Here is a 23,336-nt window from a genome sequence, read left to right on the forward strand (position 1 = left end):
AACCGTAATAGTTGTTACTTCAGCAACTACAGATCTACTCCTCTTTTCCTATTCCGTAAGATCATCACTTATTCCAATAACTTTATTCAGTAGAGAAGGTCTGAGGGGACATTAGCTTTCCTATTGTTGTATATCAGTAGATAGAAACTCTAATCGTTATGCTAACCTTTGTAGATCGTTGGGCTCTTTCACAATTGGACATGCTTGGAAGCTAACGTCCCTTTTATTTGGCATAGATTGATTCATAATATTTTTTTAATTAAAAAAGATTTTTTATAAAAATTTAAAAAAATTATTACATGAAATGACATATGCAATGCTCACATATGCGAGTCTTAAACCTATCACTCGTACAATAATACACTAACCAATAATGCTCACGTATGGATTCAAATTTGAAATCTATCACTCGTACAATAATCTATTAATCAACTCAGATGTCTCAACAAATATTAAAAAATAATAATACTACTACTTACACTAATCAGTATGTCAATTAGTTAAGAAAAAATATCATTTATATAACATGCGAGATTATTAAGAGAGTCAGTCAATTTATAGATCATACTGCTTTATTTTTTTTTAATTTTTTTCCAAACGAAATTGGTCATCCCACTGATCTCTTTTTTGAAAAAAATCTCAATCACCCTCTTTTAAATAAAAATAAAGAATAAAAAATTGATGTAATCAAATCAAATGGCCAATTGAGATTGAAAGCGGAAGCGAGATGTATGGTTTTTTTTAGGGGCCTTCGACACCAATATAGTTATGCATACCAATGGACAAGACGTTGACTTGCCATCAACCGTTGAATAATCAACGACAAGGAGAGCCAATACAACTAAAGTGTTTTCGGAACGAAATAAGCTTGTGGAGGGCTTCGTCTTTCTTGCTGTTTGGGTTTGTGTTTTTTCTTTTTGCCAAAAAAAAAAGGGGAATCATTTTGGATATGCATGGGAAGTATATAAGCTTCTTGTTGTTTTTGTCATGATGCATACACATGACTTTAAATTATTTGGCAGAGAGACTTTAGATTGACTTATATCTAATTTTTGTTAAATATCACAACTTGTAATTTATCGTACCCTAAATCTCTAAGCCTCTTTTACCTCTAACTAATCTCCTCCTCCCTTATTCTCGTTATCTCTAGATTAGTATTTCATTAGCCATCTATTTTCACTACTTTGATTTCAGCTACCACAAATAATCTTACCTTGAATAGGACTCTTAAATCAATTTCTAATCTAATCATAAAGCTTAAGTTAATATTCCAATACTTCCTTTAAACTCGAGTTTTACATATAAAACGAAATATAAATTACAATACTGAGAGTTACAATCCATTATACATTTATTTATCATGTCTGTAATAGAAGTAACATAAGTTACAAAACAAGCAACCAAGAACAGTCTGTTATGCTAGTTCGATTTGAGCATAGAGAGAGAACCTATTTTCTTTATCTTCTTCATCTTCCAGCTTTTACATCAAATCCCAATTTGTTCTCTAAACTGTGGTACCCGACAGAATCCAAGGTAGAGCTCATAGTTGATTCACCAAGCAATGTTTCGCACTCCTCGGCTGCATGGTGCGTTGAAGAGACCTGTAGGAACCCTCCTAACATATGCAGTTTCTCAGCCACTTCTCTCATCGTAGGCCTTTCATCCCCCTTCATGTTCAAACATTCCTTTGCAAGCTCGGCAATTTCTTGGATGACATTCATGTTTTCTTTTCCCAAGATTTGATCATCGAATATCTCTTCAAGTCGGCTATCTTTCATTGCTTCGATGAAGCTTGAGGCAAGACATTTTCCTTGACTACTCCCATCATAATAAATTGCCTTTTTCCTTGTGATGAGCTCCATCAAAACCACTCCAAAGCTATATACATCACTCTTTGCTGTTAGTTGACGAACTAACAAGTACTCTGGGTCCAAATAACCAAGAGTTCCTTGGACCATCGTTATGAATTGGGTTTCGTCTATAGACATCATCCTCGATGCACCGAAATCTGATACCTTTGGCACGTAGTTATGACCGAGAAGTATGTTGAGCGACTTCACATCTCCATGAACAATCGGTGGGGATGCCGATGAATGCAAGTAGGCGAGTGCTTCTGCAGATTCTCTAGCTATTAGTAGACGAATAGTCAAGGGAATTAGTTTCCCGTTGTCATCATGGATGAACTCGAAGAGGGTTCCATTGGGGATGAACTCATAAACCAACATGGGAATTTCTACTTCCAAGCAACAACCCAAGAGCCTTACAATATTCTTGTGATTGATCTGAGAAAGAATAATCATCTCCCGTACGAATTCTTCACTTTGGTCCTCGGTGACTACCTTAGACCTCTTGATAGCCACTTCCCTGCCATCGTCTAGGTTTCCTTTGTAAACGGTGCCATGGCCTCCTCGCCCAAGTTCTCGACTCTTATCGAAATTATCTGTTGCTTTCTCTATATCTTCTTTGGTGTATATTTTGACAGTATCAATTTGCTTTGATCTGATTTCTTCATATAATCTCAAGCCTCCATTTTGCTGAAAGAATTTATCTTTTTCTCTAAGAAGCTTCCTTCTTTGAAACGCTAAGATTATGCAGAAGATACAAGTAATGAACAAGACAAGCCCAACACAACTGCCTGCACAAAGGGATGAGTTTCATGTCAATTATTTTGCTAACTCTTTCGGACATCAAATTACGAGTTTCCAAAATAGAAGATTGTTACCGACGAGGCCTATTAATGAAGATTAAAAGGACAAGAAATTTCAAGCTTTTTTTTTAACTAGGATGACTTATTCGAAATAAAAACTCGAATCCGAATAGATTATTTTTTTCTTCTGATTGAAGTTTTAAGAGAAGGTTTAAAAGCTAATACGGAAGGAAGGATGAGAACTTGTACCTATAACAATCTTCGTTGATGTCGGAATTCCGTGATCTCGGACACATGGTTCCGATTTAGGGTCCTTGCTGCTTCGACCTTTTGGGCATGAGCAGCTGTAGTTGCCTAATGTGTTGCTGCACGTTCCATGACATGTATACAGATTTGGCGAGCTGCACTCGTCGATATCTAAGGATTGTCAAAGAATCACAAGGATAAATTGTAAGACCATATACAACAATCGAAAACAGGAGAGTTGGGGGAGAGATGCATGCTGACCTTTGCATCCATCTGGGAGGTAAGGATTGCCTTGGAAACCTGTGGCGCATTTGCAGACATAGCCAGGTGGACTGGTGGAGTCGATACAGTCACTGTTGCCGCATGCATATGAAGAAAGGTTTCTCTTAGCCTCCTCGCAGGTCTGGTTGCCGGCTACCCAGTCCAGCACGAGTGGGACGCCGTCCTTGTACTTGTCTCGAAAGGTATGGTTGCCGAGGTCAGACTCGTCGAAGGAGAACCCGTCCTGGTCGGCAATGAAGGCATAGGTGCAAGGGCTGTCGTCGACGTAGGAAGAAAGATTGGCGAAATAGGCCAACCCGGTCGTAAAATTATCCAGCTTCTCCGGGATGGTGGTCTGGCAGCAGCCGGTGCCAGAGCACGATCCGCTTGCGATGCTTGCCCCTTGGAAGCAGAAGGAGGCGCACCCGGTTCCGAATGTATAGTTGTCCCCGCCTAAGAGGATACCAACGACGTTGCAGCCCATGGTCGTGAACCTGTTCTTGGTGCTGGATACCCAAAATGGTTTGTCGCCAAGGTCTAGAGAATGTGTTTGGCCAGCCACTAAGTTGCCGGTACTGTTGAAACAATCCCAGCTGATGTAATTCAGGATGCGTAATTGGCCCTCGAGCAAGGATATCTCCTCAACCGTAATGTTCCTCTCGCTGCTGCGCAAGAAAGCTGTGGGAGTCGCAGAGCCGTTAACGACTTCGCAAGTGACCTCGAAGCCTTCCCTGAAACAACCTTGGCCGATGCCGAAGGGGTACGGGATGCTAATACCGCTGCATGTCGCATTGCAACGTGGTAACAACACGTTCGGCGACGGTGGTGCCGATGCTGCTGCAGTCGTTGTTGCTTGCAGCAGCATCAACGACAACAGCTGAAACGCGAACAGTGGCAGCGTGGATCCCATTGCTTATGCTTGCTTGAAATTAATGGTACCCTTCGGGCTTCCATCAGATTTATAAGCCAACAGATGGCGAAGCGAGCTTAATTCCTTCTAAAATCGAGTGGCATAGAATAATTGCTTGATTCAATACTCGTTCTGCAGCCCAAGTGAAGACTTGTCAAGGCGAAGCCATCATTCGGCAAATACAAGAAGATCCAGTCGCTTGGAAAGCTGGACAGTGACTGGTACAGATCCCCGTCCAAGTCTTCTTTAAGATTCCTGAAGGTTGGAGCTGTGATCGGTACAGGAGGCTTCCTCGCAGTTTTGACTCTGGAATCAACACCCAACGACAAATAATTAACGCCAAATTTTCAGTAAAAGCCTCTCTCTCTCTCTCTCTCTCTCTCTCTCTCTCTCTCTCTCTCTCTCTCTGTACAGGTGGCGCTTCCGGCGTCATTTGACCGCTGATTCCCAACGTGACTTGGGATCAACGGTTGAATAGTGAAGTACAAGGAGAGCAGCGACTGCGTGTTTGGAACGAAATCTAGCAGCTTATGGAGGGCTCGGTCTTTCTCCGGGTTTGGATTTGTGTTCTTTCTTTATGCCGAAAGGAATCAGATTGGATATGCATGGGATGTAAGCTTCTTGTTATTTTTGTCTTGATGTCAGCTTCAAGATAAGGCCTGTAGAGGAGAAGAATAGAGAAACTTCAAATTAATTTTTTTTTATTGAACATCATTGCTTATAATTTAACGTACCGTTGAATATTTAGCTTTTACTTATTTATTTTATTTGGCTCTACCTCATTTCCCCTTCCTTTTTCTTATTATTTGTAGAGTATAATATTACATTAGCAATCTATTTCCACTACTTTTGACTTCAACTACCACAAAAAAACCTATCTTAGATGGGACTCTTAAATCGATATCTTATCTACTCATAAAGTTTAAGTAAATATTCCAATACTCCTTTCAAACTAGAGTTTTACATAGAAAAAGAAATATAAATTACAATCCATCATACAAATAGTCAATGATAAGAAGAAGGTACTTTAAATGCCCTTAGATTTTGTTTTAATTATGGCAACCTAAAACATCAATAGAGTGGGCCACATGATCGGTATGATGTCACGATAGTAATGTTCATTGGTTCAGACGATTCATCACACTCATAGACAACCTTAATTATTCTATAAATAAACTCCGGCTTATTTATGATGGACAGACACTATAGAATCATATATAAAAAAGCTCTTGAAACCCTATGAATTCTACATTACTGTTCCCCAGCATTACTAACTTAAAGCATATGCACGCCCTCCATTTGCAAGACGAGGTCAGACTTGTCGAAGGAGAACCCGTCCTGGTCGGCAATGAAGTCATAGGTGCGGGGGCTGTAGTCCTCGTAGGAAGATAGATCGGCGAAATAGGCCGACCAGGTCGTCAAATAATAGTCCGGCTTCGCCGGGATGGTTGTCTTTTAGCAGCCGGTGCCATGACACGATCCGCTTGCGATGCTTGCTTCAACAAGAGCGAAGCTTCATTTTTCTCACTGTTCTTATACTATGAAGAAAATAATAGAAGATAAAAATAATTATTGAAGAAGTGAAAAATATTTATTGAAGAAATGAAAAATGCTTCAATACATTAACCTATCTTCTTATCTTCTATCACCGGATACCCTAAACGGAAGGCCACTGGTCGAGATGAGATGCATTAGGATCCACCGCTTCGTCGGTACTGTTTCAATGATCACAGGCGATGTCATTCAGGATATGTCCTTATCTGTAATGTTCCTCTTGCTGCCGCCCAAGAAAGCTCCCTCGCAAGTGACCTCGAAGCCTTCCCTGAAACACCCATCGCCGATGCCGGAGGGGTACGGGATGCTAATACCGCCGCATGTCTCTTTGCAATGTGGTAACAACACGTTCGGCGGCGGTGGTACCGGTGCTGCTGCAGTTGTTGTTTGCAGCAGCATTAGCAACAACAGCTGAAACGAGAGCACTGGCAGCATGAACACCATTGCTTGTGGCGTTTTCGTTCAGGCGTCCATTAGATTTATAAGCACATTAATGAGCAAGCCGGCAACATAACTCGTTGGAAGCTGAAGCTGTGATTGGTGTAGACCTTTCCGAAGACCCTATGAAGTCTACATCATGAGTCTTCCCCAGCATTACTAACTTAAAGCATATGCACGCCCTGCATTTATATATGATCCCTGCTGAACCCTCACGCTCTCTTATACCAAACTTATGATAGACTCAAATGCAAACAAGGTTGACTTCCACAGGCTGACAATCGAACAAACAGGGATTGTTATTTGTTCCACATCAAGTAGTGCTATTTGTTCTATTCCAACAACAACAGGTAGTGCATTGATCTCATTTATTAGAACCAAAATGTTGGATAACATGTATGTATAAATGTGGTTTACTTCCATGCTATTGAATTTTGGAGTAAGAGATGCCAAATCTATTGATGTTAACATATGTTTTTAAATTCATTAATTAACTATAATTTTCTATTAAAACCATAGATGACAAACTTTTTCTTAATTTCAAATATTTTATTTTATTGATAAATCCTATGCATACTTTTTAAAAGTTTTATTATATGAAAAATATAACTACTAATATGGAATTAATGTCTTGGCCGATAACTCAACAACACGTAGGTGATAAATGATAGACCCATCGATAGTCCGAGACTATATATATAATGTGTGGTCGACACCTTGACACCACAAAGGTGGCAAGAGCGTTCGATGCACATTTGATAGCACAACACCATGTTGACGATAAGTGGTCGACATGCTGACAACATGAGGCCATGTAGACAATACACGATTGACACCTCGATATTTTGACTAAGTTTGAATAATCAATGTGTGTCCTGCATTTGGTGCATCATGACACTAAAACCTCAGTTAAACTTGAGAGCAACACGTTGGTCAAGGATACCCTCAATGTAATATTATAATTTTGGCACCTATAGAGTCAGTAAGAACTAGAATTTATGATGAGACTAACATGGGAAGGAGCATCGATTGGCTTTGAATCCATTTCAGATCAAACAATTAAAAACTATCTAAGTCCAAAAATTTTGCTACATCATCTCAACTAAATCTTGAAGATCCAAACCCGACTGAACTGATCGGGTTAAATGCCCCCATTCCAAACCTATCTACTTTGGCACTTCTAAGGTCGAGCTAGCTAAGATCGATAATCAAACCTATTGCACCCGCCTTTCATATGCTTGAACCATTTGTCTTCCATCAATTGTTTTAGGATTCGGTGGCTAGCATACCCCTCACTCGCCAAACAACCAGCTCTACCAACTCAAATTGTAATTAACCATAAATAAATAAATATATATATATATATATAACTTGAATTTTTTTATAAAAATTAAAAACAAAATTTATTATATGAAATGACGTATATATTGCTCACACATGGATTCAAGTTAGAAATCTATTACATGTACAATAATGTACTAATCAACTCAGATATTTCAACAAAAAATAAAAGAATTAATTATATTGCTTACTGTAATAAGTATGTAAATAATTTAAGAGAATATGTTATTTATATAACATGTGAGATTTTTAAGGGGTTTGGAAAAATTATAGATCATACTATTGTATTTTACTCGTATTGTAACAATTTTTTTTATTTTTTTCAAACGAAATTGGTCACCCCACTTCTCTTTTTTTGTAAAAAAAAACTCGATCACCCTCTTTTAAATAAGAAAGAGAGAATAAAAAATTGATACAATCAAATCAAATGGGCAATTGAGATTGAAAGCGGAAGTGTGATGTATGGTTTTTTGAGGAACCTTCGCCACCCATATAAATAGGTATTCAAATTATGCATACCAATGGACGTGAGGTTAACTTGGGATCAACCGTTGAATAGTCAACGACAAGGATAGCCACTTCAAACTAAATCTCTTAGCCTCTTTTACATCCACTTATCTCCTCCTCCCTTCTTCTTGTTATTTCTAAATTAGTATTTCATTAGCCATCTATTTTCACTACTTTGATTTCAACTACTACAAATAATCTTACCTTAAATAGGACCCTTAAATCAATGTCTAATCTAATCATAAAGCTTAAGTTAATATTCCAATACTTCCTTCAAACTCGAGTTTTACGTAGAAAAAGAAATACAAATTACAATACTGAGAGTTACAATCCATTGCACTTTTATTTATCATGTTTGTAATAGAAGTAACAAAAGTTACAAAACAAGTAACCAAGAACAGTCTGTTCTGCTAGTTCGATTTTAACATAGAGAGAGAACATAGTTTCTTTATCTGCTTCATCTTCCAGCTTTTATATCAAATCCCAATTTGTTCTCTAAACTGTGGTACCCCACAGAATCCAAGGTCGAGCTCATAGATGATTCACCAAGCAATGCTTCACATTCCTCTGGTGCATGGTGTGCTGAAGAGACCTGTAGGAACCCTCCTAACATATGCAGTTTCTCAGCCACTTCTCTCATCGTAGGCCTTTCATCCCCATTCATGTTCAAACATTCCTTTGCAAGCTCGGCAATTTCGTGGATGACATCCATGTTTTCTTTTCCCATGATTTGATCATCCAATATCTCTTCAAGTCGGCTATCTTTCATTGCTTCAATGAAGCTTGAGGCAAGAGCTTTTCCTTGACTACTCCCATCATAATAAATTGCCTTTTTCCTTGTGATGAGCTCGACCAAAACTATCCCAAAGCTATAGACATCACTCTTTGCCGTCAGTTGACGGACTAGCAAGTACTCTGGGTCTAAATAACCAAGAGTTCCCTGGACCATCGTTATGAATTGGGTTTCGTCTATAGACATCATCCTCGATGCACCAAAATCCGATACCTTTGGCACATAGTTATGACCTAGAAGTATGTTGAGCGACTTCACATCTCCATGAACGATCGGTGGGGATGCCGACGAATGCAAGTAAGCGAGTGCTTCTGCAGATTCTCTAGCTATTCGTAGACGAATAGTCAACGGAATTAGTTTCCCATCATTATCATGGATGAACTCGAAGAGGGTTCCATTGGGGATGAACTCATAAACCAACATGGGAATTTCTACTTCCAAGCAACAACCCAAGAGCCTTACAATGTTCTTGTGATTGATCTGAGAAAGAATAATCATCTCCCGTACGAATTCTTCACTTTGGTCCTCGGTGACTACCTTAGACCTCTTGATGGCCACTTCCCTGCCATCGTCTAGGTTTCCTTTGTAAACGGTGCCATGGCCTCCTCGTCCAAGTTCTCGACTCTTATCGAAATTAACTGTTGCTTTCTCTATATCCTCTTTGGTATATATTTTGACAGTATCGATTTGCTTTGATCTAATTTCTTCGTATAACCTCAAGCCTCCATTTTGCTGGAAGAATTTATCTTTTTCTCTAAGAAGCTTCCTTCTTTGAAACGTTAAGATTATGCAGAAGATACAAGTAATGAACGAGACAAATCCAACACAACTGCCTGCACAAAGGGATGAGTTTCATGTCAATTATTTTGCAAACTCTTCCGGAGATCAAATTACGAGTTTCCAAAATAGAAGATTGTTACCGACGAGGCCTATTAATGAAGATTAAAAGGATAAGAAATTTCAAGCTTTTTTTAACTAGGATGACTTATTCGAAATAAAAACTCGAATCCGAATAGATTATTTTTTTCTTTCTGATTGAAGTTTTAAGAGAAGGTTTAAGCTAATACGGAAGGAAGGATGAGAACTTGTACCTATAACGATCTTCGTTGATGTCGGAATTCCGTGATCTGGGACACATGTTTCCGATTTAGGGTCCTTGCTGCTTCGACCTTTTGCGCATGAGCAGCTGTAGTTGCCAAATGTGTTGCTGCACTTTCCATGACATGGATACTGCGTTGGTAAGCTGCACTCGTCGATATCTAAGGATTGTCAAAGAATCACAAGGGAAAATTGTAAGACCATATACACCAATCGAAAACAGGAGAGTTGGGGGAGAGATGCATGCTGACCTTGGCATCCATCTTGGAGGTAAGGATTGCCTTGGAAACCTGTGGAGCAATTGCAGATATAGCCAGGTAAACTGGTGGAGTTGAAACATTCACTGTTGGTGCTGCGGCATGCATATGAAGAAGTGTTTCTCTTAGCCTCCTCGCAGGTCTGGTTGCCGGCTACCCAGTCCAGCACGAGTGGGACGCCGTCCTTGTGCTTGTCGCGAAAGTTGTCGTTGTCGAGGTCAGACTTGTTGAAGGATAACCAGTCCTGCTCGGCAATGAAGGCATAGGCGCAGCGGCTGTCGTTCACGTGGGAAGAAACATTGACGAAATAGACAAAGTCCGTCGTAAAATAGTCCAGCTCCTCCGGGATGGTGGTCTCGCAGCAGCCGGTGCCATGGCACGATCCGCTTTCTATGTTTGCCTCTTCGAAGCACAAGGAGGCACACCCGGTTCCGTATGTACTGTCTCTCAAGCCTAAGAGGATGCCAACGACGTTGCAGCCCAAGGTCGTGAACTTGTTGCTCGTGTTGGATACCTTAAACGGAAGGCCACTGAGGTTGAATGAATAACTTTGATCATCCACCACGCCGCCGGTACTGTTGAAACAAATCCAGGCGATGTCATTCGGCATGCTTGCTTGGCCCTGGAGCAAGGATATGCTATTAACTGTAATGTTCCTCTCCCTGCCGCCCAAGAAAGCTCTGGGAGTCGCAGAGCCGTTACCGACTTCGCAAGTGACCTCGAAGCCTTCCCTGAAACACCCATCGCCGATGCCGAAGGGGTACGGGATGCTAATACCGCCGCATGACTCATTGCAACTTGGTGACAACACGTTCGGCGACGGCGGTGCCGATGCTGCTGCTGCAGTCGTTGCTTGCAGCAGCGTCAACAACAACAACGACAGCAGAAACGCGAACAGTGGCAGCGTGGATCCCATCGCTTATGCTTGCTTGAAATTAATGGTACCCTTCAGACTTCCATCAGATTTATAAGCCCACTGATGGGGAAGCGAGCTTAATTCCTTCCAAAATCGAGTGGCATAGAATAATTGCTTGATCGAATACTCGTTCTGCAGCCCAAGCGAAGACTCGTCAAGGCGAAACCAGAACACGGCAAATACAAAGATCCTTTTACATAAATTCGATAAGAAATGAAGCTCCAATTAATTGGTGCCAAAAGGCAAAACGAAGACTTGCCAAGAGAGTCCGTCGACGGTTGATTAAGTCAACGACAAGGATAGAAGCCGGATGGGTACGGAAGAAAATTACCAGCGTCGATTGCAAAACTCGGTGTGTCAGAATCATTTGGCAGACGAGACAAAGATTTTTGTGACTTGTGATAGGTTGATTATAATGTTTCTGTGAACCAAGTTTCCCTCCTAAAGCGACGCTCGAAAGCCATCTCATAAAACAATTTAGGAGACTCGGATCTGAATTCTTTTGCTTTTATAATTTCTAGACCTATAATCGATTAGAAATGCACAGTAATAACATTTTATGCGTTATGTATTTATGTCTTTAATATTTTGCATGAGGATTAACAGAAAAGAAAAAGCTGCGGTATTACTAAAACATATTTAGTCTTTGAATTCAACCAATTAAACTCTCAATACACAGTATTATTATTATTATTATTATTAGCGAAAAGAAAAAGAAATATAAAATTATGGTTTTGAAGCATTTTTGTAACATTACTTTCCGGCTATCATTTTTTTCACAAGTCAACCTAAAATTGATTGGTGACTTTTCTACATGAAAAGTCACATCATCAACATGACAGATAGTTCACATAGGTCACATCGTCGACATGAAAGATAGTTCTATCCCTGCATACTGCTCACTGATTGATATGGACGAGAGATGGAATATTTAGCTCCTCAAAGATGGTGACATGTTACTTGGACTGTGTTTTAATTATTAAGGCCAGTAAAGTTTTTGATGATTATTAATTATACGAAATCTTATATATTATATTAATAATGTTTTTAAAGAATTTTTTATTACATTAAATGGTGTATAAGATGCTCACATGAATTCGAATCGAGATTCATCGATTGTGAAATGGATCTCGATAGATATATTGTATTAAGCAGTTAGTCAAATGCTTGGTTGTATTTAAATTCGATCGTCCCATGAAAATTACTCTGAAAGATAAACAAAGAAGAAGAAAGGAAAGCGAATATAAACCTCCAAAGATTAAAGAGAAAGACATTGTATTTATATAGTTTTTATCGTTGTCATCATCATCTTATATTCTATATTGTCAATTTTAAAATGATCAAAAGTCAAGCCAGTCACCATCTCAAAGTTTATAATCGGGGAAAAAAAAAAAGAGAGCTAGAAGTAATCAAGGAATTTGATGAGGTCAAATTTGATTATTCTATTGAACAAGGAATCCATAAATATAAAAAATAAAATATTGAGTGATAACTAAAAAAAAAGTATATCCTAGAATAGAAGAAGTTAATGTGTTATCTAGAGATCTTTTATATACTTTATTATAATGAAAAGTAATCATCAAATTTGATGAGACATTGATGATGACCTATCGAAAGATCTTTTATATATCTTATTAGTACGAAAAGTAGTCATCAAATTTGTTGGAATACTGATGATGACCTATCAAAAGATCTCCTATATGTCTCGTTATTATGAGAAGTAGTCATCAAATTTATTGGAACATTGATGATGATGTATCGAAGGATCTCTTGTATATCAATCAAATTTGTTGAGACACAAAAAATGATATATTTTCAATGTGAGAGTTCATAAGAATATAGTGTATGAGTAGTGTAGCTAACTATTTTTCAAAGCAAAAAAAAATTATTACGATGATAATATATTTTTAAAAAATAAAATAAAATTTTATTATATTAAATGACTCACATGATGCTACTTAAAACTGAGACTTATTATTGTACAATAATAAGATATTTTGATAGAGACTACACTACTCCACTCTATATTGGAGCCATCCATGTCCTCATTATTTAGCTTCGTGACACATGAATAATTTTTTATTTTTGGAATTTATTACGAATTCTCAGCTGCTACAAAGCATAGTGTTAGAATCCATAATATTCTTAATTATCCAGAAGCAAACAGAGAATAAATAAGTTTCAGGAGAAGCACCAACTTAAACATTTTTTTTGATTCTGCTAATATTGTCTTTTCAACAAAGGAAGTGATGCCATTTTACTTGAAAGTTCATCGTCTTCCGACTTCTATATCAAATCCTATTTTATTCTGTAAACTATGGTAACCTGTACTGTATAAGGTGGGAAACGTTGATGATTCACCAAGCAATCTTCGGCACTCTTCAGGAATATGTTGCGTCGAAGATCGTCGTTGGAGCCCTCTTAGTGTATATGGAGCTTCTCGGCCAATTCTCTCATTGTGGGCTTTTCTCTCCCTCAATACTCAAACACTCCTTTGCAAGCTTGGCAATTTCTTGAAGGATATCCAAGCTCTCCTCCCCTGTGATTTGATCATCCAACATCTCTTTTGAGCTTGTTATTTTTCATTGCTTCAATAAAGCTGGATACAAGGCATTTTCTTTAACTACTTCGATCATAATAAATTAAATTATCTTCTGACTATTTCGAAATGGTAGACATCACACTTTATTGTTAATCATCATTATGAACTGAGCTTCATCAATAGATAATAGTCTCGATGCACCAAAATAGAAATTATGATCTACGTTGAAGGATGGGAGGAGAAGTCACCGAGTGCAAGTAGGCAAGTGCTTCTGTAGATTCTTCAGCTATCCTTAGACAAGTAGCCAAAGAAATTAATTTCTGTCATCCGCATGGATAAAGTTAAAAGAATATTTTATAAGGGATAAAATCATAATTTAATATGGAAATCTTCACCTTCAAGTCTTATCAACTTCTTATGATTGATCCGACAAAGAATGATCATCTCAGTTATAACCTATGTTTTCTTGTCTTTGACGTTTTGGTGTTCAGTTTAATTTCCCAAGCAAAATAGTAGAGGTAATATATACATATAGTAATACCATCACCTCGAATATTGTATAGTAAGTAGATTTGTTGGAGAGTAATTGTTGGAGTTGCTTTGTCACACTTAGATTTTGGCATGGAAATTGACGAGGGAAGGTGTAACTCGTCGATCATACACGCACGTCGGTGCTTCCCACACCGGTAAGGCCGCCCAAAAGAGCATCCACGTCGCCACACGGGTGATGCCTTCCTTGGAAAGGCTTTACCATATTGATACTATCCACATGCTGAAAGAATAAGGTGTAAATCCAAAATATATGATGTAGAAATAATTTAGTTTATGTATTATTTGATTTTTTTTTATTAATTTAGGGATAATTTGCATATGACATAAGTTGTCATGAGGTAGCATTTATTCAAGGCAATGAATATAGAAAAAAAAGGGGAAGAAATTAAATTCATTATTGATAGAAGATTATAAATCTTGATTAAAGATTTTAAAATTTTATCTATACAAATATAATTTTTTTATTAATCAATAATTGTAATTATCTCTATAAATTTAAAATATTGAAAGATTTTTCTAAAAAAAAGGTCAAGAATATTATTTTTTAAAGAAAAGAAAATCATTATATATTTAATTTAATATAATTATAATTATTTTTATTTCTATATATATATATTTATTTATTCTGAGCCCTTAAAAAGGTCTGGAACATTATAATAGATAACCAAAAATTGATCAATAAATTGTGTTCTTCGCATGTGTCAATGTGGGAATCGTATTTGTTTTTCTTATGGAATGATTTCATCTGTCACGTGAGAAACTTATGAAAATATGGGATCTTCATCTTCATAGTATTTTTCATTAGTTAAAACCTTCTCATCCTTTTAGTCCTTCATAGTAAAAAAAATATATATTTACTACAATTGAGCTACCGGTAGTATGAATTACTATCATAATATTTTCTATTACTATATAAACTTAAAGAAAAAAGAACAAATATTACAAGAGATCCTGCCTCCCATGCTGTCTTCGACAATAGATTTGAGCCTCCTAGCGATTCAGGACCCTAATTGTCGGGCGAGATCCGGATCTAAGAGACCCTGCCACCGTTGAGGAATGAAAGCTTCTTCTATGATTCCTAAAGAATTTCGTCAAAACCTGGGGCACTGTTGTGATGCCTCCTACTAGGGTTTTGCCCTCACCCTAAGATGATTGGGGTTGAAGACGGTATGTGAAATCTATGGCTTTGCGCTTGCATTCGGTAAAACTTTATATCACATTTTTTTAAATTTTTTTTGAAAGAAATTGATCATCTCTCTTTTAAATAAAAAGAAAGAATAAAAATTCGATACAATGAAATCAAATGGGCAATTGAGATTGAAATCAGAAGCGAGACGTATGATTTGTTGAGGGACCTTCGCCGCCCATATAAATAGGTCTTTAAATTATGCATACCAATGGACGAGGCGTTGACTTGGGATCAACTCTTGAATAGTGAACGACAAGGATAGCAACCACAATTAATGTGTATTTGGAACGAACGAAATATAGCAGCTCGTGGAGGGCTTTGGTCTTTCTTCCGGTTTGGATTTGTGTTCTTTCTTTTTGTCAAAAGGAATCATTTTGGATATGCATGGGATGTATGGAAGCTTCTTGTTGTTTTTTCGTCTTGATGCATACACATGCCTTTGAATTATTTGGCAGAGAGACTTAGATTGACTTGTATCTATTTTTTTTGTTAAATATCACAACTTGTAATTTATCGTACCCTAAATCTCTTACCCTTTTTGACCTCTACGTAATCTCCTCCTCCCTTCTTCTTGTTATTTCTAAATTAGTATTTCATTAGCCATCTATTTTCACTACTTTGATTTCAACTACTACAAATAATCTGATCTAAAATAGGATTCTTAAATCAATGTCTAATCTAATCAGAAAGCTTAAGGTAATATTCCATTACTTCCTTCAAACTCGATTTTTACATAGAAAAAGAAATATAAATTACAATACTGAGAGTTACAATCCATTATACATTTATTTATCATGCCTGTAATAGAAGTAACATAAGTTACAAAACAAGTAACCAAGAACAGTCTATTATGATAGTTCGATTTGAACATAGAGAGAGAACCTTGTTTCTTTATCTTCTTCATCTTCCAGCTTTTACATCAAATCCCAATTTGTTCTCTAAACTATGGTACCCGACAGAATCCAAGGTAGAGCTCATGGATGATTCACCAAGCAATGCTTCACATTCCTCGGGTGCATGGTGTGTTGAAGAGACCTGTAGGAACCCTCCTAACATATGCAGTTTTTCAGCCACTTGTCTCATCGTTGGCCTTTCATCCCCATTCATGTTCAAACATTCCTTTGCAAGCTCGGCAATTTCTTGGATGACATTCATGTTTTCTTTTCCCATGATTTGATCATCTAATATCTCTTCAAGTCGGCTATCTTTCATTGCTTCAATGAAGCTTGAGGCAAGACCTTTTCCTTGACTACTCCCATCATAATAAATTGCTTTTTTCCTTGTGATGAGCTCCACCAAAACTACTCCAAAGCTATATACATCACTCTTTGTTGTTAGTTGACGAACTAACAAGTACTCTGGGTCCAAATAACCAAGAGTTCCCTGGACCATCGTTATGAATTGGGTTTCGTCTATAGACATCATTCTCGATGCACCGAAATCTGATACCTTTGGCACGTAGTCATGATCTAGAAGTATGTTGAGCGACTTTACATCTCCATGAACTATCGGTGGGGAAGCCGATGAATGCAAGTAAGCAAGTGCTTCTGCAGATTCTCTGGCAATTCGTAGACGAGTGGTCAAGAGACTTAGTTTCCCGTCGTTGTCATGGATGAACTCGAAGAGGGTTCCATTGGGGATGAACTCATAAACCAACATGGGAATTTCTACTTCCAAGCAACAACCCAAGAGCCTTACAATGTTCTTGTGATTGATCTGAGAAAGAATAATCATCTCCCGTACGAATTCTTCACTTTGGTCCTCGGTGACTACCTTAGACCTCTTGATGGCCACTTCCCTGCCATCGTCTAGGTTTCCTTTGTAAACGGTGCCATGGCCTCCTCGCCCAAGTTCTCGACTCTTATCGAAATTAACTGTTGCTTTCTCTATATCCTCTTTGGTATATATTTTGACAGTATCGATTTGCTTTGATCTAATTTCTTCATATAATCTCAAGCCTCCATTTTGATGGAAGAATTTATCTTTTTCTCTAAGAAGCTTCCTTCTTTGAAACGCTAAGATTATGCAGAATATACAAGTAATGAACAAGACAATCCCAACACAACTGCCTGCACAAAGGGATGAGTTTTCAAAATAGAAGATTGTTACCGACGAGGCCTATTAACGAAAATTAAAAGGTTAAGAAATTTCAAGCTTTTTTTAAGAAGGATGACTTCATCGAAATAAAAACTCAGATTATTTTTTTCTTCTGATTGAAGTTTTAAGAGAAGGTTTAAAGCTAATACGGAAGGAAGGATGAGAACTTGTACCTATAACAATCTTCGTTGATGTCGGAATTCCTTGATCTCGGACACATGGTTCCGATTTAGGGTCCTTGCTGCTCTGACCTTTTGGGCAAGAGCAGCTGTAGTTGCCTGCTGTGTTGCTGCACGTTCCATGACATGGATACTGCGTTGGTAAGCTGCACTCGTCGATATCTAAGGATTGTCAAACAATCACGAGGGAAAATTGTAAGACCACATACAACAATCGAAAACAGGAGAGTTGGGGGAGAGATGCATGCTGACCTTTGCATCCATCTTGGAGGTACGGATTGCCTTGGAAACCTGTGGAGCAATTGCAGATATAGCCTTGTAAACTTTTGGAGTTGAAACATTCACTGTTGCTGCTGCGGCATGCATATGAAGAAAGGTTTCTCTTAGCCTCCTCGCAGGTCTGGTTGCCGGCTACCCAGTCCAGCAGGAGTGGGACGCCGTCCTTGTACTTGTCTCGAAAGGTGTGGTTGCGAAGGTCAGACTTGTTGAAGTAGAACCAGTCCGTGTCGGCAATGAAGGCATAGGAGCAGGGGCTGTAGTCCGTGTAGGAAGAAATATTGTCGAAAGTGGCAAACGTGACCGTAAAATTGTCCAGCTTCTCCGGGATGGTGGTCTCGCAGCAGCCGGCGCCATGGCACGATCCGCTTGCGATGCTTGCCTCTTCGTAGCAGCCGGAGACGCACCCGGCTCCCAATGTATAGTTGTCCCCGCCTATGAGGATGCCAATGACGTTGCAGCCCATGGTCCTTAACTCGTTCCTCGTGCCGGATACGCTAAACGGAAGGCCACTGAGGTTGAATGAAGATATTTGATCAGCCACCACGCCGCCGGTACTGTTGAAACAAATCCAGGCGATGTCATTCAGCATGCTTGCTTGGCCCTGGGGCAAGGATATGTTATTAACTGTAATGTTCCTCTCGCTGCCGCCCAAGAAAGCTCTGGGAATCGCGTTAACGACTTCGCAAGTGACCTCGAAGCCGTCCCTGAAACACCCATGGCCGATGCCGAAGGGGTACGGGATGCTAGTACCGCCGCATGTCGCTTTGCAACGTGGTAACAACACGTTCGGCGACGGTGGTGCCGATGCTACTGGAGTCGTTGCTTGCAGCAGCGTCAACAACAACAACAACAGCAGAAACGCGAACAGTGGCTGCGTGGATCCCATTGCTTACGCTTGCTTGATATTAATGGTACCCTTCAGGCTTCCATCAGATTTATAAGCCAACAGATGGGGGAAGCGAGCTTAATTCCTTCCAAAATCGAGTGGCATAGAATAATCGCTTGATCGAATACTCGTTCTGTAGCCCAAGTGAAGAATCGTCAAGGCGAAGCCAGCACACGGCAAATACAAGAACTTTTTACGTAAATTCGATAAGACATGAAACTCCAATTAATTGGTGCCAAAAGACAAAACGAAGACTTGCCAAGAGAGTCCGTCAACGGTTGATTAAGTCAACGACAAGGATAGAAGCCGGATGGGTACGGAAGAAAATTACCAGCGTCGATTGCAAAACGCAGTGTGTCAGAAGAATCACTTGGCAGACGAGACAAAGATTTTTGTGACTTGTGATAGGTTGATCATAATGTTTCCGTGAACCAAGTTTCCCTCCTAAAGCGACACTTGAAAGCCATCTCATAAAACTATTTAGGAGACTCGGATCTGAATATTTTTTTGCCTTTATAATTTCTAGACCTATAATCTTTTAGAAATGTACACTAATAACATTTTACGCCACTATTTATTTATGTCTTTAATATTTTGCATGAGGATTAACAGAAAAGAAAAAGCTGCGATATTACTAAAACATATTTAGTCGTTGAATTCAACCAAGTAAACTCTTAATACACAGTATTATTATTATTATTATTAGCGAAAAGACAAAGAAATATAAAATTATGGTTTTGGAGCATTTTTGTAACATTACTTTCCGGCTATCATATTTTTCACGAGTCAACCTAAAATTGATTGGTGACTATTCTACATGAAAAGTCACATCATCAACATGACAGATAGTTTACATAGGTCACATCGTCGACATGAAAGATAGTTCTATCCCTGCATACTGCTCACTGATTGATATGGACGAGAGATGGAATATTTAGCTCCTCAAAGATGGTGACATGTTACTTGTACTGTGTTTTAATTATTAAGGCCAATAAAGTTTTTGATGATTATTAATTATACGAAATCTTATATATTATATTAATAATGTTTTTAAAGAATTTTTTATTACATTAAATGGTGTATAAGATGCTCACATGAATTCGAATCGAGATCCATCGATTGTGAAATGGATCTCGATAGATATATTGTATTAAGCAGTTAGTCAAATGCTTGGTTGTATTTAAATTCGATCGTCCCATGAAAATTACTCTGAAAGATAAACAAAGAAGAAGAAAGGAAAGCGAATATAAACATCGAAAGATTAAAGAGAAAGACATTGAATTTATATAGTTTTTAACGTTGTCATAATCGTCTAGTTTGTCACCTTTTTATTGACATCCTCAAACACTTTCTTTTCGGGTATAACAAGTTAGCTTCTTTTTTTTTTTGTTGAACTATAATAATTATTACTTCTGCAATTTTGATCTACTGCTCTTTCCCTATTTTATAAGATCATCACTTATTCCAACGAGTATATCATTAGATTCAGTCATTTTGATATAAACTCTAATTGTTTAATTGATGATTATACTAACCGTTGTGGGTTGGTGGGCTCTCCTCACACTTGGAAATGCTTGGAAGCCAATGCCCCCCTTTTCCAGCACATATTGATTCATTATATATATATATATATATATATATATATATATATATATATATATATATATATATATATATATATATATATATATATATATATATATATATACTCAAATTTTTTATAAAAATTGAAAGCAAATTTAATGACATAAAATGATGTATATAATATTCACTCATGGATCTAAGTCTGAAACCTATCAATACACTAACCAATATTACCCACATGGATTTAAGTTTAAAATCTATTACTTGTATAATAATGCACAAACAAACTTGCAAAACTCAATAAAGATTAAAAGAATTAATTAGATCGCTTACTCTAATTTAAAAGAAGATGTTATTTATATAACATGTGAAATTTTTAAGGGACTGGTAAAACTATAGATCATACTTTTTTATTTTATTCTATCACATTTTTTAATTTTTTTCTGAAAGAAATTGGATATCCCTCTTTTAAATAAAAACAAAGAATAAGATATTTGATCCAATCAAATCCAATGGGCAATTGAGATTAAAAGCACAAGCGAGATGTATGGTTTTTTTAGGGACCTTCACCACCATATAAATGTTGGAAAAATTTATTATAGTAAAATATTTTTTTTCTTTTTATGTATTAAAATAAGCTTCTCATCAAAATATTAACCATAGTAGTATAAATAGTGTTAGGAAATCTTGGGGACGACATAACATGAAGAACAAGAAAATAAAATCCTTAATTTTTTAAAAAGATGTTCGTTGTCGTGCGAAGATTGATGCTCAAAAATTCGCGAAACAAACTGCGTATAGAATAGATTGTGTTACCTAGAGAGATCGTATATCCCTGTTTCCTTGCAGATCTCTAGGAGAGGGTGAAGGAGATCAAGCTCTAGCCTATGAACCACTGAATCCCTCCTATTTATAGAGGTCCCCTGTCAAACCCTAATGGATCCTCCCATAGTGGGTATTGGATCTGCATCCAATTACCTAAGCCTTTTAAATTAGTGGATATCTATCCAATAATCTCTCATGGGCTCTTATTGGATCTCGTCCATGGGATCCAATAATTCATGAGCTTATTAGATATCCAATAAAATAGGGGTTCCGACGGATATCTCATATCTGAACCTCTACTCATCGCAATGCCTCCCATATGTGTGTGACCTTTTAGGCCCAATATCGAGCTAGCCGTGGGTCATACCTGTCAGAACTTCTTCTAACTCAGTGAATTATTATCTATATAATAATTCACTCGACTTATCGACTACGAACGTACTAGGCCACTACGCCGTAGTCCCCAAACGATACAGGGGAATCCAATCCATTGGACCTGTCTGTCCTCCATTACCGTGTACTTATAGTCTCTCATCCATCTAATATCCCAGAGACCGTATATCGGGCATGGTGTTGTCAGACTAATACGGTTTCTTCTCGAGTCTCACTCTAATCGAATTCTCCCGGAGAACTCTTTCTCTCTCAATTCGAATGACGCTGGCTATGGATTTGTCTAAGCAAGAACACATGGGATATTCCTCACATGACACCGAGAGTGGATGATCCTTTATCGACACTTAATAGCCTTTGTAAGGTCGATTGTCACTCCCAATGACTAGTTATACTAGATCTGGGACATCCAAACCTATAAATCTGGTATCAAAGAGTGGAGCACTCATATAGGACATCCTTGGTGTCTCAAATTTAAGGACCAGATACACCACTAAGACTACGGAATCGCTGTTTGACAATAAGACATCATCATCCATTCAGTATTCTATAAGTGGATCAATCAGTGAACTCATTCTCCAATGAGCACTTGTACTGTATTCCTAGTGTCCTCATACGAGCAGCTATGAGATCAACTGCATCCATCATATGGATGGGTATACAGTATATTAGTCTGTCTGGTTATCTCGATATCCCTCTCGAGTAACCTATGACCGGGATTATTTATGATCTGTGTTTAAAGGTGAATCGGTCTCATTATCGTGATCTCATTATGATCCGATTTCCATTACACAGATCCAATGACATCATAATATATATATTTATTTATATATGCAATAGTCAATATAAAGTGATAAATATCATAATATAATAAGCAAAAAAAATTAGTGTCAAGTCACACGTGCCATCACTTGATTGACTTGAGCACTTATGACTATCAAATAGTAGAATAATAAATCAATCACAAAGTGAGACACTAAATTTTTACATAAAAAATCTAATATTAAAAAAATCATATGACCATAATCCACTTTAAAATTTCACTATCACCAATAATAATAATAATAGGTTTATAATAAATATTTTTTAGAATAATCAGAGGATCATAATAACATTAAGAACACATATCTCGGTTCAACATTAACATGCCATCGTCACCATAGGTGAATTTCATGAAAAAATAATTTAGATCTCTCAAAATGGGTATAGTAGAAAAGTATAGAGAATAAACTATATATTGATACCATTAAGATTATAAAATTTATTATAAAAATCATTCACATAAAATTTAGGTCAAAATCGATAAAATTTAGCCGTTCAATCTAACAAAAAGCTTCGAAACTCTTTCTTTCTCAATCTTCTCTTTCTTTCTTTTCTGTGCCGCTACAGTTCATCACACGTACTTATTCGCACACCCCTCTCTGTCTCCGCTTCGTTTTTTTGTTTGGTCAGATTTGGGCTCAATGCCCAAATCAATCGGTCCAAGCCCAACCATGGGCCGGACCCAATAATAAATAGATCTTTAAATTATCCATACAATGGACGAGGCGTTGACTTGGGATCAACTGTTGAATAGTGAACGACAAGGATAGCAACCACAATTAATGTGTATTTGGAACGAACGAAATATAGCAGCTCGTGGAGGGCTTGGTCTTTCTTCCGGTTTGGATTTGTGTTCTTTCTTTTTTGCCAAAAGGAATCATCGTGGATATGCATGGGATGTATGGAAGCTTCTTGTTGTTTTTTCGTCTTGATGCATACACATGCCTTTGAATTATTTGGCAGAGACTTAGGTTGACTTGTATCTAATTTTTGTTAAATATCACAACTTGTAATTTATCGTAC

General features: G+C 37.7%; 3 protein-coding genes across 3 annotated transcripts; all 3 read right to left on the bottom strand.

Annotated features, from left to right (window-relative positions):
• Window positions 1–1,379: 1,379 nt before the first annotated feature.
• Window positions 1,380–4,064, bottom strand: LOC135628792 (putative wall-associated receptor kinase-like 16). Its single transcript, XM_065135700.1, has 3 exons — window positions 3,155–4,064; window positions 2,897–3,064; window positions 1,380–2,635 (listed from the first exon to the last, which is right to left on the bottom strand). The coding sequence occupies exons 1-3, from the start codon at window positions 4,062–4,064 to the stop codon at window positions 1,467–1,469; spliced, it is 2,247 nt and encodes a 748-aa protein (XP_064991772.1). The 3' UTR covers window positions 1,380–1,466.
• A 4,297-nt stretch (window positions 4,065–8,361) lies between these two features.
• LOC135628739 (putative wall-associated receptor kinase-like 16) lies at window positions 8,362–10,968 on the bottom strand. The gene is made up of 3 exons (XM_065135592.1): window positions 10,047–10,968; window positions 9,789–9,956; window positions 8,362–9,530 (listed from the first exon to the last, which is right to left on the bottom strand). Exons 1-3 carry the CDS (start codon window positions 10,966–10,968, stop codon window positions 8,362–8,364), a joined length of 2,259 nt encoding a protein of 752 aa, XP_064991664.1.
• Window positions 10,969–15,942: 4,974 nt separating this feature from the next.
• Window positions 15,943–18,710, bottom strand: LOC135628582 (putative wall-associated receptor kinase-like 16). The gene is made up of 3 exons (XM_065135327.1): window positions 17,780–18,710; window positions 17,522–17,689; window positions 15,943–17,320 (listed from the first exon to the last, which is right to left on the bottom strand). The coding sequence occupies exons 1-3, from the start codon at window positions 18,690–18,692 to the stop codon at window positions 16,152–16,154; spliced, it is 2,250 nt and encodes a 749-aa protein (XP_064991399.1). The 5' UTR covers window positions 18,693–18,710; the 3' UTR covers window positions 15,943–16,151.
• Window positions 18,711–23,336: the final 4,626 nt, after the last annotated feature.

This window comes from Musa acuminata, chromosome BXJ3-1 (assembly GCF_036884655.1).
Source record: "Musa acuminata AAA Group cultivar baxijiao chromosome BXJ3-1, Cavendish_Baxijiao_AAA, whole genome shotgun sequence".
NCBI lineage: Eukaryota > Viridiplantae > Streptophyta > Magnoliopsida > Zingiberales > Musaceae > Musa > Musa acuminata.